Raw genomic sequence first — 17,641 nt, forward strand, 5'->3', positions numbered from 1 at the left:
GAAGTGGTTCTCCAGTGTATGGTTCCCAGGCCAGCAGCAACAGTTTCCTAGGAACTTAGAAATGTAAATGCTGTTTCCACCCCAGCAGTGTTGAATCATAAACCCTGGGGAGAGGGCCAGCAATTCATGTTTATAAAGATGCTAAAGTTATAGCCTTACTCTACCAAGGAAATGGTAGCTAAAAGGTGTGCTGAGTGTAGGGAGAAACAGTGACTGGCACATAGTAAGTGTTTAGGTAAAGATGGCTGGCTGAGTGAAGGAAACACTCAGAAGAAGTTTAGGATTTTCTGTGCCATTTGGTTTCTGTTTAAGGGAATTTTCCCCCAGTGCATTTGATCTTTATTTCATCCAAACATTCTTCGTAACCATGTCATTTTCAGCTCATATTATTCTGATCATTTAAAATGTTTGCATCATCTGGATAGGGGATAAAATTTGTATTTTTATAATAGTATTTGAAGCCTTTGTAAAATATAAAATATCAGAATTATTGAACAGCTTGTGGCTAACTACTAGGTAGATGTAGTATATGCAGAACACGTATCTTAAAAGAGGGTTTCATGGCATTTCATCAAGTACTAGATAAACATCTTTTAGAGATTAAAGTTTTTAAATGAAAATTCAATCTTATACATAAAAAGTGGGATGTCGTTCGCCCAGTCAATGGTAGACAGCGTGTGACCCAGTGTTTCCTCTACATATTTTATGAAATTCAGTTATTGGCATTTTTAAAGACCCCGCCCCATCAACATTGAACTATACTTTTATTTCTCCTGTGCTTTTAGACCAGGTACACCCTACCTGAATTGAAGATGCTGACTTAGGGCTTCACTGGTGATGGTGAAAGGCTTTACTTTCAGCCTTTGCTCACTGAGCTGCCCTGACCTAAAGTGGAAAAGTTCTGATTCTCTGTTAAAAAGACAGTTCAAGGTGGTGGTGGTGGGGGGGGGGGGGGTGGGGAGCGGTGGCGGAGAAGAACCCATGATCACACTCTGGACATACAGTTAAGCTTTAATTTTAAAATGTGTTCTCCTTTCTGGAAAAATGGACCCGCATTTTCTCCTAATGTAGTTTCATCTTGGCACTATCCATTTTAGCATGTTCCACAGAGCAGTCTAGTCGCTATTGTAGGTGTGTGTAATCTTTGTTTCTCAGAGGAGGAGGTATTTAAGATCTTTTTTGGGGTTTGTTATAGAGGGACTTAAGGGTCACGTACATAATAATAAAGTCTTAAGGTAATAGAGACCTCTACCACAGTATCATGAGATTTTTCTCACACTTGTGAAGTGAAATACAGCTGCCATGTATAAAGATGCATTTAAAACCTTCTGAAACTAAAGACTCAGCCAAGTGTTCATCAGATATTAGGAATCTGTTAATATTTTCTTCAGCCAAAATCAAGGATGAGGAAGAGGGAAAGAAATTGGGACAATCTTTTAGTTATTTAGTATCAAGATTTGACCTGTATTTTTAGGGGCCTATGCTTTACTTCTAAAAGAAAATTTATTTTTTCCTTGAACTCACAGTAATGTAGGAAAAACATATTAATTTTATAACATTATTCTCAATTTACAGATGAAGAATGTTAGTGTCAGAACTTAAATTGGAAATGCTTTTGTTCTTGGTTCTGGTAGTCAAGACTTTCTCAACATAAATATGCCCAGGAATCAGGAATTCAGTGCAAGAGTTTTGAGGGTTTATGGCTTCCCACTTATTACTATTTTTTTACTAATATATAGATACATAATATCTATATATTAGTTTACAGTATGTATTTGGTATTAAAGCAAGCATGTGTCCCTACTCTGCCAGCCCTAAGCCATCTTCTATACATTAAGCCCTACATTTGTCTGTTGTGGGTAACCACCTCTTTCACTTGCCATGGGCAGAGTTTTGCAAGGTTGCAGAGTAAGACCTGTCAGCTGACGCTTGCTCACATGAGAGCCATTAGGAGGGTGAGGTGGCCAATGTCAGAACAACCTTGCAGCTGAAGGCAAGCCACTGCATTTGCCCAGAGCCATATGAATAGGTCTTGTGACTGAATACTTTACTACTGCATAATCTCCAACAGAGGAGCACAGATGGAGTGGGTCAGTCCAGGCTGCTCAACCTGTTGAGGACTTTACTTTTGCTAACAGGAGCACAAGCTTAGGAACAAAAGTAGGAAGTGGGAATTGGACTTGTCTGTTTATAATAAGTTTGCTGAGAGCATGTTTTATAACGTGATGGATGCATCTGACTTCCTAAATCATTGGCGGGCTTAATTTACGTAACAAATGAATGTTCCTTTTTTTTTTTTTCTTCTTAAAAAAAAAAAAAACTTTCGAAAGAGGAATTTGTACGCCGCTGCCCAGTAGCTTGTCTCACCTACTGTATAGGGAGTGCAATGATCATTTAGAGTAGCTGGTCACTTCGGAATATCCCTCAAACAACAAAGGCTCTTCAACATTTGTGTCCAAGTCCATGTTGATAGTCAGGATAAACCGGAAGGAGGTTAAACGGCTCAGGAGATGTGTGGAGGCACTGCGAAGACCACAAACCGGCCCCCTGGCCGGCAGGATTCAGCCAATTATGTGAGTGATGCTGTTTCTGATGCTGGGAGGACTTGCAAGACACTTTTTTGCACAAAGATTCGAAAACGTGCCAGGGTAGGAAGGGGCACTGATCACACGGAACTCGACAGCAGGTTTGAAATTTTAATTCTATTTCAAAATCTAAGCGAAATTTTAATTTAATTCACTGTGTACCAGGACGGTATTATAATGAACTATTTAAATAATGATGCTTATCTAAAAAGAGTAACATACTTGCTATATTCTTTTTAGGTTGATTATTTCATTCATTTTAGAAGAATTCATTAATTTTATTAGAAGTTCTTAATTGAAGCATTCTTTGTAAAGAATTTTATTGCCCTATTAATGAAAAGGAAAAAGAATCCTTTGAGAATGACAGTCATTCCAAAATATAATGTAGATAGATAGTAAGGAAAGCCATAAATATATTTATTGGTTGGTTTAAAATGTTGTTTCAGGATATAGTTTCTGTCATATAAAAATCTTTGTCTTTCTTTAGTAGAAATTTAATAAAATGGTATAGAGTCCACTCCAGTATAAGAACCCAGTAGGTTGGAGAGTTAGGGAGAAGTGTGGAAATCATTTTATGGGTATTGGGTCACATGCTATCCACTCAAAGAGATAAATATGTAGAACAACCTTGGAAGGGGTAATGAATAATATGGTACATTAGGAAAATACATTTGAGTGCTAGATAAGAACTTCACTTTTATACTATCTATTTTTATCTGTTTCTTATCAAGAAAGGACAGCTGAGTGAAAGGAAGGAGTAATGGATTAGCATTCATTTTATCTGGATCTTGAACCCTGTTCTGATCTCACTTGATCCCCAGCTCTGCTGCCCAAGATGCTTGTAATATTGGGCAAATCTCCCAGCTTTTGTGGGTCTCACTCTCACCTGCTAAGCTATGTAGTTGGTTCAGATGATTTAAAATACTTTTTCTTCTTCAGAGATTAGGAGATGTAGCATCAGGACCTTTTGTATTCCCTATTTCTTTTACTCATACAGTTCTAGATTTCCCAAATAGATATTTCAGGGAAGGAGGTAGTATCCCCATAAGAATATGCAGGGCCACCCCAGTTATTTAAAAAAAAAAACAACAAAAAAAAAACTTCAAGTTTTGGGTATGTACTTACATTTCTCACTTTCTGTGAACTTACTATTCTTTGGTAGATTTTAATAATTTTCATTAAACAACACTTGAAACTTAAAACATGTTCATGTCCACTATCTCCCCCCCCCCCCTTTTTTAAAACTTGTTAGATATCCACTGTCTTCTTTCACTTTTTTAACTTACATTTACTTCTCTGATGCTGAGTGTTGTTGTTTTTTAGAATTCTGTACAATGATGACATATACTTGTCAATTAATTGGAATTCATCTCCAGACAGAACAGTTGTCTTGGTAGACCTCATCCACTTTCTGTTCCCTTTCCTACAATCTTGAAACCGTATTTGTTATTTGCAGTATTGTATTTGGTTTCCTGAATTTATTTAGGACTTGGGCCAGTCTCAAGGGTAGAGTGAATTATTGACAGGAGCTTGCCCTGTAAGGATCGGGCTCCAAAGTGCTCACGAGTTATCTATTTGTCCAAGTCAGGTGGCAGTCACTTAGGTATGACTTCCAACTCCTTCTTTGCTCTTAGGTATCTTAAATCAATATTTTCGATTCATGGTGGACATCCCACAAGTGGCAGACGGTCTTAAGTTATATGCAGATTTTTTACTTCATCTGCGTTATTCTGTACTATAATATAGGGGTTAAGTGTACTAGTGGTTTGTTTCCACCACTGCCCCCTAATGATTTTCCAATTATTCAGAGTTGATGAGAAAGATTCCACAAATACATTGGAGTCATGTTGGATACCTAGTAGTTAGCCACAGTGTAAAACTGACACGGATCAGTGCAGAAAGAGACATTTTAATCTTCCCAGTTATGGTTCATGTGGAATGAAACATTTCAGGAAAGAAGTTTGTCCTCTGTATCTTCACTTCCATCCTCATTTTTCTCTAGAATGACAGCTATGGGGGTTCAATTTATTTCACAAAATAACAATGAACAAAAACCTAAAGAGTTTGATGAGGCATCTTAAATGGTTTGTCAATAAAAAATTTCTTAAATATATATATTTTATTGATTTTTTACAGAGAGGAAGAGAGAGGGATAGAGAGTTAGAAACATCGATGAGAGAGAATCATCGACCAGCTGCCTCTTGCACACCCCCTACTGGGGATGTGCCCGCAACCAAGGTACATGCCCTTGACCGGAATCGAACCCGGGACCCTTGAGTCCGCAGGCCGACGCTCTATCCACTGAGCCAAACCAGTTTTGGCAGTGATTTCTTGCTAAAACTCAATTCAGATCTCATAACTCTGAAATCTGATGCTTAGGTATATTGTGCAGTCTTCAAATAATTGCTTCCAGTCTTCTTTCTTAAAATGTCATCTCGCAAAGCTGCTAATAACTTGATTTTTAAAACTTTCCCAACAAACTAGATACATATACAGGGCTGTTTATAAGAGGAATGTGGGAGTATTTGCCAAGCTTATCTGTGATCATTGTTTCTCCGATGGCAGGAGAAATCTGACATAACCTTGCCTTTGCAAGTATACCATACACACACTGTAGAGAGGAACTGAAACTAAGCACTTCAGAGTCAACTGTGCTTTAAGTTTCATATCTTGAAAAAGGATTCAGAAGAGATTCTTTGTACTGTTTTGGAATCACCAGGCTGGAAGGAGTAGAAGAATTAAGGAATGTAAATATCCAACTTCTCTACAATTTGGATGAACTAGTTCTACTAAAAAAAAAAAAAGAAGGAAAGAAGTAGAGGGAGGGAGGGAGGGAGGGAGGGAGGGAGGGAGGGAGGGAGGGAGGGAGGGAGGGAGGGAGGGAGGAAGGAAGGAAGGAAGGAAGGAAGGAAGGAAGGAAGGAAGGAAGGAAGGAAGGAAGGAAGGAAGGAAGGGCGAGCTGTAGATAGAGCTGTAGTTGCTTACCAAGAAAATAAGTACAGAAACTAGGGTCTGTTTTCCCCTAGTGAACTAATGAACTGAACATGATTTTACTACCAGTCTTTATTTATAGTAGTTAGGATTACTGACTAGGAAACACAAAAATAGTCACTGATTTAGAGATGTGTGAAGGCAACAGACCAAAGAATTCTGAAGATTTTAGTAAAAGGCTATTAAAGTCTGATGCAAGTTGTAGAGGTGGGGAGAGTGTTTTCTCATTGTGTTCTTCACTTAGAAACACTGTGTGAAAACCTTTCTGCTTTGATACTACTTAGAAAATGTAGCTGTTGGACAGGTTAAATGAAGTGAGCAGAGAGAAGCAGCAAACCCTGGTCAGCTGATGGTCTTGTGCTTCCTGACAAGCTTCACAGGAAGGTTGTAAATTACCGGGCGTGACTCTTTCAGATGCATTGCGTATTGCTGTCACAAGTTCTACCCTTCCTGCACGCCTTCCCTTTTCACTGATTTTAGGGGCCATGAGGAATTTTCTTTGGCCAGTTAAAAAAGTTTATTTCTATCAGTTGAAAGTTGGGATTCAGAGATGTAATTTGAGAATGACTGAGTGAATGAATGAAGGAATGCAGTGGTAACTTAGTATTGCTGCAAAGTCATGTGTGATTTAGGTTTAAATAACATCTATCTTTTCCCTCTGAGGCAATCTCGCTTAGGAATGAATCAGAGCAGTCTTCCTACAGAGTTTTGAAGTGAGTATGAACTTGCTTCATAGGAACTGACAACTGACAAACTTTTATCCCGGTCTTATTTTAAGTATTGATGACATAACAGGGTAAAGTCCTTGTTATTAGTCACCATAACTAATTGTTTCCAGAATGACAGTGTTCCAGACAGAAGACAAGATTACTCCAGCCACGGGGTCTGCAAGCCAGCCATTGGGCCTGTTGGAGGCATTTTTTCCTCAAGTTTGAGCTCAGCTGGATGCTGAACTGGAATACTCATTGACCTAATCCACAGTTCCTGGTGCTCCTGTTATGGCTTCTGTTGTGAGTCAGACTGTGGCTTAGCCTTATCCTTTTATTGGTACAGTAACAAAAGCTGAATAACTCCTGAACAATGATGTAGCAAGCCCTGGTGGGAATTGGTGAGTGCAGTAATAACCTGTGACCCCATATAAGATTACAGTTAAACTGCCATTCAAAAGGAATCTAGCCTGTGGGCTCTAGAAAAACCAGAGTTCCTGGCAACTCTCTTCCCTTTTTATGGGATCCAAGTTTATATGAAATGTTGGTTATCAGATACCCATCCATCCATTAATGTTTATATATTGAAGAGTTCAGTCCTCTTATTGATTTAGAAAAAGTAAAAAAAAAAACACACCTATTCTCAGGTCTTTACAGAACAGATATGAATTAAAATCCTGTCTTTTTTTTCACTATGCCATTTCCTTTTACTTTTGTGCCTTACCCTGTCCAAAGGCCAATAAACAAAGAAAGAACTTAGTAAAGCTATGATAGTTTTTCCACTTACTGATTTTTTTTTAAATTCAACTCTCACAAATGAGACCCTAGACCAGTGATGGATAACCTTTTGAGCTTGGTGTGTCAAACTTCGCCAAAAAACTGAGCATAACTCGGGTAGTGTGTCACTTTGAGGAAAAAACATTATTTCACGATATTTATAGTTTAAATAACATAAATGTATAATCCTTCCTATCTAATAATAGAGTAACATGTAACTTACCATCACTCCGCTACACCCACGATTGGGCGGTGGGAGGCTGGGGGGCGGGACTTGGGGTGGCCTATCCGGCCATTGAGAGGCACGGATCTGCTGCCACTGAGGGGGGCTACCCTGCTGTTGAGAGGCACAGGGGGCGGGACTCCTGCCCCCTGTGCCTCTCAAAGGCCAGATCTGCGGCCGCTGAGGGGGCCTGCCGCGGACACCCAGCTGTGCCTCTCAACGGCAGGGTAGCCAGGTGTCCGCGGCAGCCCCCCTCAGCGGCCGTTGAGAGGCGCAGGGGGCGGGAGTCCCGTCCCCTGCGCCTCTCAACAGCAGGGTAGCCTCCCTCAGCGGCCGCGGACCATCGTAAGTGGGGGAGCTGGGTGCCTGTCTGCTCCAGCACCAGGCCTTTCAGAAGCCTCCGGCTCGGCGGAGGCTTCTGAAAGGCCTGGTGCACCAGCGGACAGGCACCCAGCTCCACCGCGAAAAGCGAAAGCATGTAGGGGACCCTACACGTGCATGATTCAATCATGCACTGGGCCTCTAGTTGTTATATATAATTGTATTTAATAAACCTCAGCGGCCGCGTGTCATCAGAAATGGCTACACATGTCAGTGCTGACACGCGTGTCATAGGTTCGCCATCACTGCCCTAGACTATAGTACCCAATATGGTAGGAACACCTTTGATCTAGGGGCCTTTTCTACCTTCATGATATGATCTGAGGACTCATCTCTGCCTTCGACTCACTGTGTCTTTGGAAACATTCCCTCATGGATCTGGGTTTCTTTTTTCTCTTCTAAAAAATATAAACAAAACAAAAGTGTTAGATTGGGTCAGTGATCCCCAAATATGTAAAGTGACTTCAGATCCATTGGACCAAATTCCTGGAGGTGGAGCCTGTGAAGTTTTGTTAATTAAAAACAAAACAAACAAACAAAAAAAACACACAAAAAACACACCACAAAGAGCTTCTAAGGTTAATTCATATGATAAGTGGTGTCTGAGGTCCCTTATAACTCTAATATTATGATTGTCTGTCACTGACCAATGAGACCCAAAGATGTAAGGAAAATATGAAGACCTTGGGTAATCAAAGGAGTCAAAACTATCTCAGTGGTATTAAATTCAATCGAGTAAATTTGAAGAACTAATTGGCTTTGTTAAGCAATCCCTCAATCAGACAGCATCTCATTTAGCAGGTAGAGAGAAGTCCCAAAAGCTGTACAGTCTGAAAGGCTTTTATAGGCAGAACTGGGCAGGGCAAGAATGTTATTAGCAAAAGAAAAGAAAGGATTGTTTCAGGCAAGGTTACCTTCCTTTGGGTGGAGGTAGTCTTGTCTGACAGATTGATTCAGCTTCCTTTAGGGCAGTGATGGGCAACCTTTTGAGCTTGGTGTGTCAAACTTTGCCAAAAAGCTGAGCATAACTTGGGTAGTGTGTCACTTTGAGGAAAAAACTAACTCCAAGACTCTAGTCTAAGGTGACCAGATCGTGGGACGCGGGACAAATTGTTAAAAATCGGGACTGTCCCGCCAAAAACGGGACGATCTGGTCACCTTACTCTAGTCGCAAATGTTTCATCCTCAGGAGCAGCAAATGGCATGCGGCCGCGTGTCATCAGAAATGGCTATGCTGACACGCGTGTCATAGGTTCGCCATCACTGCTTTAGGGGGAGGGTGGAGAGGGCCCATGTGACAAGTCATTGGTATTGACTAGGAAATTTCAGATTGACCAATTAAGATTATATTCCTGGAGAAGGTTGAACTGCATTTAGGTCAGGTATTAAGTCTAGGTTTGGTGTCATGGGCTTTAGCACAAATGACCCCATGTTGGGCTTGTGGTTTTTCTCTTTTAACAGTGGTAATCTTTTTCCATGTGAGGGAACAAACCATGTGGTTATTTAAGAGAGTGTATTTTCAACAGAGGGAATAGCATACAGAGATCCTAAGGCAGGAACATGCTTGGTATGCGCCTGTTCCTTCTACCCTTCTAAATTCTAGCTGGTCAAATAATTCAAATGACACATAGGAGATTTACAGGAGAAAATAAAATTTTAATAACATGCATATGGGAAATTCATATAAGCATGAAAAGTCTAGATATTTAGGGAAACTGAAGTGTGTATGTTATTCAGAATTCAGGAGGAGGAAGTAAGGCAGTTCACAGAGAGATGAAGAGTTCATGTTCAGTAAGCAAATGTACATTTATTATCTTGAAACAGTGGGACACAGAGGACTTTGGTCAAATGGGCTTTGCTAGGTTCCTCCCTGTCTATCACACCTAGTTCATACTAAAACATAGTTGTCTGTGATGATAACTCCCTTTCTGGAGAAAGTTCTTCCTTTGTCAAAATTCTTTTAGGCAGTTAGGGGGGAAGGTCAAAGATTTTTCCCGAGTTTGTTTTTTTTTTTTTTTTTTCCCTTAAAAATAACCAGCTTAAAATAATCAAATCCCAAAGAGGCATATTTTGAGGTGACAAACTCTGTTCCTCATATACTCTAAAGAGAAAAATGTTGCCTAAGGACAAAGATGATTTGGATTCAAAGAGTAAATGGTTCCTTGTGGGAACATCAGTGAGGCTGAGGTGTGCTGGTAGACGGGGTTATCACACTGTGATATGAGAGGCAGGTAGAGGTGGCCTGCCCCCTAATATCTCTCCCATTGGCCCTCGCTTGATAACAAAAATTCCTGCTATCAGAACCTCATTTCTTTGTATTTAAGCCTTACTCTCTCGGGGCAGTAACTGATTCCTTAGTAGGAACTAAAAGAAAATTTGTTCCTCTATCAGGGAGAACAAGATCACATGAGAGGATTGGGTGTGTTCTGTAGAGCACTGTGTGAGGACTGACCTTATCCTTTCCAGCTGGGTGGGCAGGACTGAGGGAGACCATCTGTAATTGTGCTGAACAGGGCCAAGACTTTGATGGCTATATCCAAAGCTCAAATAATGTGCCCATGGTGTTCATCTTCACAGGGAAGTCTCTGGCAGACTATAACAGACCAAAATGATCTTCAGAGAATGCTCCTATCACAGACTTTAAAACTAGTGCTTATTACTAAAAGTTTTTGTATTTTAATTGACAGTTGATTTTTTTTTCCTTTTAAAAGACTATTTTGTAGAGCCGTTTTAGGTTACAGCAGAATTGAGCAGAAAATATAGAGTTCCTGTCTACTTCCTATCCTACATACTCACAGCCTCCCCTGCTGTCAACATCTCACACCAGAGTGGTGCATTTGTTACAACAGATGGACCTACATTGACACATCATAATCACCCAAAACCATATTTTCATTAGGGTTCACTCTTGATGATGTACATTCTATGGGTTTTGACAAATGCATGAAATGTATTAATTAATATAGTCTTGTACAGAGTGGTTTCACTGCCCTAAAACTCCTCTGTGCTCTGCCTGTTCATCTCTCCCTAGTCCCAGGCAACCACTGATGTTTTTACTGTCTCCATAGTTTTGCTTTTTATAGATGTCTTTCGGTTGGAATCATAGTATGTAGACTTTCCTGCTTGGCTTCTTTAACTTAGTAATTGTATTAAAGATTTCTACATGTCTTTTCATGGATTTCTTTTTGGCACCAAGTAATATTCCATTGTCTTGATGTAGCACCATTTATTTATCCATTTACCTACTGAAGGACATCTTGGTTGCTTCCAAGTGTTGGCAATTATGCTGTAAACATCCTGTGCAGGTCTTTGTGTGGACATAACTTTTACCCTTTTGGATACATATCAAGGAGTGTGGTTGCTGGATCGTAAGGTAAAAGTTTGTTTAGTTTTGTTGTAAGAAACTGCCAAACTTCCAAAGTGGCTGTACCATTTAATTTCCCCCCACCAATGAATAACTGTTCCAGTTAGTTCACATCCTTGTCAGTATTTGGTTTTGTTATTGTTCTGGATTTTGGCCATTCTAATCGGTCTGTAGTGGTATCTTACTGTTTTTATTTATTTGCTTTTCTCTAATGACATATGATGTGGAGCATCACTTGTCATCTATATATATTTTCTGAGGTGTCTGTTTAGTTTTTCCCCCACTTTCTAATTGGGTTGTTCTTTTTCTTATTGTTGAGCTTTATGAGTTCTTTGTATATTTGGATACCAGGCCTTTATTCAAATATGTCTTTTGCAGATATTTTCACCCAGTCTGTGGCTTTCTTCTCATTCTCTCTCTCTCTCTCTCCGATGATATTTTTCCCTATTGATTTTCAGAGAGAGTGGAAAGGAGGGGGGAGGGGGAGAGAGAGAAAGTAGAAGAGAGAGAGGGAAACATCAATGTGAAAGAGACACATCACACATCAATTGTTTACCTCCAGCACACACTCCGACCAGGGGCTGGGGATCGAACCTGCAACCCAGGTATGTACCCATGACCAGGAATCAAACCCGAGACCCTTCTGTGTGCAGGCCTTCGCTTTAACCAACGAGCCACTGTGGCCAGGGAATGTCTTCTCATTTTCTTGGTACTATCTTTCACAGACCAGAAGTTTTTAATTTTAGTGAAGTTCAGCTTGTCAATTCTTTTTTTCATTTCATGGCTTGTGCTTTTGGTGTTGTTATCATTTTGCCCAAGATCATCTAGATTTTCCCCCGTGTTATATTCTAGAAGTTTTGTAGTTTTTCATTTTACATTTAGGTATATGAGCCATTTTAAGTTAAGTTTTTGTGAAGCCTGTATCTAGATTCAATTTTTTACATATGAATGTCCAATTGTTGTATCACCTTTGTTGAAAGACAATGGTTGCTATATGTATGTAAATCTGCTCCTGGGCTTTCTGTTGCTCTGTCTTCTCTGTCATCAGTACCACGCCGTCTTAATTACTCTAACTTTATAGTAAGTCTTGAAGTTGGGTAGTTTCAGTCTCCTGACTTTGCCCTTCTCCTTCAGTATGTTGGCTATTCTGAGTCTTGTGCTTCTCCATAAAAACTTTAGATCCATTTTGTTGATGTTTACAAAATGACTTGCTGTGATTTTTTTATTGGGATTGCATTGAATTTACAGATCGAGTTGGGAAGAACTGACATTTGAGTCTTCCTACCCATGAACATGGAATATCTCTGCAATTATTTAATTCTTTGATTTATCAGAGGTTTTCCTCATATACTAGTAGATCTTGTACATATTTTGTTACATTTATACTTAAGTAATTTTGGGCTGCTATTAGAAATGGTATTGTGTTTTTAATTTTAAATTCCACTTGTTAACTGCTGGCATATATTTAAAAATATTTTCACATGTGGATTTTTTAGAGCATGGCTGCATTCATGTCAGGCTGGCTTCTTTTCCCTTTTGTTTTTATTTTTTATTTATTTTTCAAAAGCTGTTCCTAATAGTTTATTTTTATTTTATTATTTTTAAAATCTTTATTGTTTAGATTATTACAATTGTTCCTCTTTCCCCCCCCCCATAGCTCCCCTCCATTCGGTTCCCACCCCACCCCATGCCCTTACCCCCTCCCCCTCCCCCCCCCCCCCCCCCCCGCACTGTCCTCGTCCATAGGTGTATGATTTTTGTCCAGTCTCTTCCCGTACCCCCCACACCCCTTCCCCCCGCCCCCCCCCCCCGGATCGTCAGTCCACTCCCTTTCTATGCCCCTGATTCTATTATATTCACCAGATTATTCTGTTCATCAGATTTTTTATTCACTTGATTTTTAGATTCACTTGTTGATAGATATGTATTTGTTGTTCATAATTTTTTAAAATATATATTTTTATTGATTTCAGAGAGGAAGAGGGAGAGAGAGATAGAAACATCAATGATGAGAGAGAATCATCGATCCGCTGCCTCCTGCAAGTCCCCCACTGGGGATCAAGCCCACAACCCAGGCATGTGCCCTTGACCGGAATCGAACCTGTGACCTTTTAGTTCGCAGGCCGACGCTCTGTCCACTGAGCCAAACCGGTCAGGACTGTTGTTCATAATTTTTACCTTTACCTTTTTCTTCTTCTTCCTCTTCTTAAAGAATACCTTTCAGCATTTCATATAATACTGGTTTGGTGGTGATGAACTCCTTTAGCTTTTTCTTATCTGTGAAGCTCTTTATCTGACCTTCAATTCTGAATGATAGCTTTGCTGGGTAGAGTAATCTTGGTTGTAGGTTCTTGCTGTTCATCACTTTGAATATTTCTTGCCACTCCCTTCTGGCCTGCATAGTTTCTGTTGAGAAATCAGCTGACAATTGAATGGGTACTCCCTTGTAGGTAACAAACTGTTTTGTTTTTTGTTTTTGTTTTTGTTTTGATGGCTGCTTCTCATTTATTTTCCACTTGGTGCAAGGCACATGGTTATGGGGTGTTAGGCAGGCTTGCGTGTGGCTTGGATAGTAAAGAGTGGGGCTCTCTCAACTTCCTTTTTGGTGTTTTGCTGTTTTGCTATAAAAGAACCCAACTGCGTCTGCTTGTTGCAGCCGGCCTAGTCTACAAGAGGTGGGGTGAGGAGAGGGAGGGGATGGGGAAGGGGAGCTCAAAATGCCTAGCGCCTCTGAAAGTCTGGTGACGGCCACTCAGGATGGGGGCCCAGTGTTGGCTTTGCCAGGCTGGCTGCCAGGCTGCTTCCTTGTGGCTTCCTGAGCCAGGTCACAGGTGATCACGCTGCTGGCGGCCTGGGGATATTCCAAGTGCACTGGGGCCTCCCACACTGTGGCCATGAATGGGAGAGTGGACTTCCCAAAAAAGAAGCTTGCCCACCAGTGACCTGGGTTGGCTTTGGGGAGACCCGGGTGGTGGGGGATGGCTTCCCCAGGGCACTCGGCACTTCCACAGGAGCTGTTACTGGAAGTGGAACCCAGGCGGCGCCAGTAGTGGTCGTGGGTGGCCACGAGTGAGCGTTGGAGGGGATGGCTGCCATGCTCTTGCTTGTGGACGGGTGGAAACCTCGGCAGCGACCCCTCGCAGACCTCGGCGTGCGATCACGGTGGCGGGAATGGGGGCGCTAGGCCAGGGAGCCCATTTGCAGAGGAGACGGCGGGAGGCCACACCACAACTGAGATGCGCCGGTAACAAACTGTTTTTCTCTTGCTGTTTTTAATATTCTCTCTTTGTCTTTTGCCCTTGGCATTTTAATTATGATGTGTCTTGGTGTGGTCCTCTTTGGATTCCTTTTGTTTGGGGTTTTCTGCACTTCCTGGACTTGTAAGTCTATTTCTTTCACCAGGTGGGGGAAGTTTTCAGTCATTATTTCTTCAAATAGGTTTTCAGTATCTTGCTCTCTCTCTTCTTCTGGCACCCACATAATTCGGATGTTGGTACGCTTGAAGTTGTCCCAGAGGCTCCTTACATTATCTTCATATTTTTGGATTCTTTTTGCTTTTTGCTTTTCCGGTTGGGTGTTTTTTGCTTCTTTGTATTTCAAATCTTTGACTTGATTCTTGCGATCCTCTAGTCTGCTGTTGGATCTCTGTATATTATTTTTAATTTCAGTCAGTGTATGCTTAATTTCTAGTTGGTCCTTTTTCATATCCTCAAGGGTCTCACTAAATATATTGGCCTTTTCTAGAAAATTCTTGAAAAACCTTATAACCGTGGTTTTGAACTCTATATCTAGTAGTTTGCTTTCCTCCATTTCTTTCATTTGTGACCTGATTCTTTGTCTCCGCATTTTGGCTGCTTCCCTGAGTTGATAGAGTGGCTTTGTGTGCTGGGTGTCCTATAGGGCCCAGTGGCTCAGCCTCCCCAGTTACCTGAGGTGGACACTCTTGGTGCACCCCTTTGTGGGCTGTGTGCACAGTCTTGTTGTAGTTAAGCCTTGATTGTTGTTGGTATCAATGGGGGGAATTGACCTCCAGGCCAATTGGCTGTGAGGTTCAGCTGTGTCTACAATGGGAGAACTTCTGTGCTGGAGACACCCTTATGTGGCAAGACTTGCTTCAGTGGGGCTTTGGTGCTCACTGAGTCTGCCCCCTGAGTGTCCCTTATGGACCTGAGGAGTTATAATCTGGATGGTCCCACTCTGACCCCTGGGTACACTGGCTCTTGGATCTCCAAGGAGGTGCTAATTTAGCCTCTGCCTGAGGCCACCCAGCAGGAGCTACGGAGAGATCTGCAGATTCCTCTTCTTTGTTTGGGTTTTGGAGGTGCCCAGATGAGGCCCAGCTGTGAAGCAGTGCAAGCTGCTGTGGGGCCTTGGGCCTTCTTTTGGATGTTCTGGGTCTCTCTGACTCAGCTGCAGTTTGTTAGGTAAGTTTAGATTTCAGAGGACCAGGCCATTCATATGCAAAAGCCTCTGCACTCAGCTTGGATGGGGCGGAGTCTCAGGGGCAGAGCAAACAGCAATGGCTTCCCGTCAGCCCTCCCTTTTCTTTTTAAATACCTCCATCTTTTTTTTTTTTAAATATATATATATTTTTAAATATATTTTATTGTTTTTTACAGAGAGGAAGGGAGAGGGATAGAGAGCTAGAAACATTGATGAGAGAGAAACATCGATGAGCCGCCTCCTGCTCACCCCCCACAGGGGATGTGCCCGCAACCAAGGTACATGCCCTTGACCAGAATCGAACCTGGGACCCTTCAGTTCACAGGCCGACGCTCTATCCACTGAGCCAAACTGGTTTCAGCCCTCTATCTTTTTCTTAAGTATGTTTTCTGACTATCAAAATGATACAATTTTATTACAAAACATTAGAAAATGCAAGCAAATATAAAATATGAAAACCCAAATTACCCATAATGCTATCACATAAATTTTGCTACTATAACATTTTTGTTTATTTCCTTGCAGTTCTTTCTTGATATAGATATAAACTACATTGTATTAACTGAATCATATTGTATATCAAGGTATATAATCTGCTTTTTTTACTCTGTGATACCATGACATTTCCCCCATGTTATTAAAATGTTTTTGAGAACAATTTGTAATGACTTGTAGTATCTTCTTAAATGGCTTCAAAAAGCATTGAGTGTGTTCTGCTAATGGGTATTCAGATTTCCAGTTATAGTGCAGACAATGGCCCAATTTTTGTTCAAATTTCTGACAGGTTCTTGGGAGGGAATTTTCCTTGTAGGAAATTTGAAGGAGACCCTTTTTTTCTTCCTCAACGGAAATTGAAAATTCAGAGAGAGAAATTGGTCAGGTAGATGGAAATCAAAATATCTACATTTGGAAAACTGCTAGCATATTGAACAACAAGGGTCTGCCTAGTAATGAACCTCAAAATTAGACTAGTCTGCCCACCCCATCCTGAGCAGCCTAGCACACTCACAGGCCTTGCCACAAAGGGGCTTGCCGCTCTAAAACTTGATGTTGAGGAGTTGCTGATCACATCAGCATGTGTATGCTCTGCAGTCGGATAGATGCCCACAAACACAGGGAAATTTACCATTCAGAATTTCTTCTTCCCCTGGGAAGGAGCATGTGAGGTGAAGAGCAGTCAGGAATGTTATTCTTTAGGATTGTGCCTCTACTGGTAGGAAACCTGAAGCAAAAGTAAGGAGACCCCCAACTCTTTCATAGGTTAAATCACCACCTAAAGGGTATGTATATGAGTGGATTTTTTTTGACATTTTAAAAAGTATTTTATCTATATGTCTTCAGAGATAATGCATTCACTTGGTTCAACAATAAAAATTATGTATTTGAAATATATTGCTTCCACCTCTTTATTCGTTCCCATCCCCTTAAAAGTAATCAATTTTATTTCTTAAAATTATTTTTATATTAATTTTGTGTAGACATATATATTCTTTCTTCTTACACTAAAGGTAGCATGTTCTATACAAGAATCTGATCTTTGCTGTTTGGACTTGGGAGTATAATCTGGAGATCTATGGGTCCTGCTTTCATTCTAACACTCTCTCTCCAACAGCTACTTGGAATTCTGTGGTGTGACTGTAGTATAAGTGATTTAATTTGTCCCTACTAATATCCTCTCCAGTTTTTTCCAGTATTCTGCTCTTATCAGACATGCTGCAATCACATGGTTTTCAAAATCTGTTTAGTTCCAGAAGTGGGATTAGTGGGTCCACTGCTATAAATAAAATTCTGATGCCTAAGACAACTTATCCTCCATATATGTAGTCATACCATGTCTGCCTCTGCCTCTGTTTCTCTCATCTGGGATATCTGACTTTTGATTGTTTGCCAATCTAATAGGTGTATGATTTTAAGTTGTTTTTCTAATTTCTAAGAGCGGAGTCTAGCATTTTTTCATGTGTTTAGAGACTTTTTTTTTTCTCCCTGTGAACTATCTGTATCCATTGCCTAGTTTTCCTTTGGTTTGCAAGTCTTTTTCTATATTGATTTTTGGTTGTTCTTTATATATTAGGGAGATTAATCTTTTGTCTGTAATACGAGCTGCTAATTTTTTGTGAATTTTTAAAAAATCCCAGATAACTTTTTTTTTTTTTACACATTGAGGTCATGC

The 17,641-nt window shown here is 40.7% G+C and overlaps 1 protein-coding gene and 1 pseudogene across 3 annotated transcripts in view; one reads left to right on the plus strand and one right to left on the minus strand.

The window, feature by feature from the left end:
• The window catches only part of FNIP2 (folliculin interacting protein 2), a 137,595-nt gene that overhangs the window by 37,892 nt on the left and 82,062 nt on the right, over positions 1-17,641 (plus strand). Inside the window, exon 1 of one of the 2 annotated variants that reach the window (XM_079770423.1) lies at positions 1,585-2,686. The exons of the other annotated variant lie outside the window; for it this stretch is intronic. Coding sequence (XP_079626549.1) covers positions 2,511-2,686 — 176 coding nt within the window. The 5' untranslated portion in view covers positions 1,585-2,510. Of the gene's footprint in view, positions 1-1,584; positions 2,687-17,641 lie in introns of those variants that run through there. 2 annotated transcript variants of the gene reach the window in all.
• On the minus strand, positions 13,765-14,266 carry LOC307099217 (pancreatic progenitor cell differentiation and proliferation factor-like; annotated as a pseudogene). The gene has a single exon. The product of its transcript is annotated as a pancreatic progenitor cell differentiation and proliferation factor-like (transcript).

The sequence above is a fragment of the Cnephaeus nilssonii genome (assembly GCF_951640355.1).
Source record: "Cnephaeus nilssonii genome assembly, chromosome: 5".
NCBI classification, from domain to species: domain Eukaryota; kingdom Metazoa; phylum Chordata; class Mammalia; order Chiroptera; family Vespertilionidae; genus Cnephaeus; species Cnephaeus nilssonii.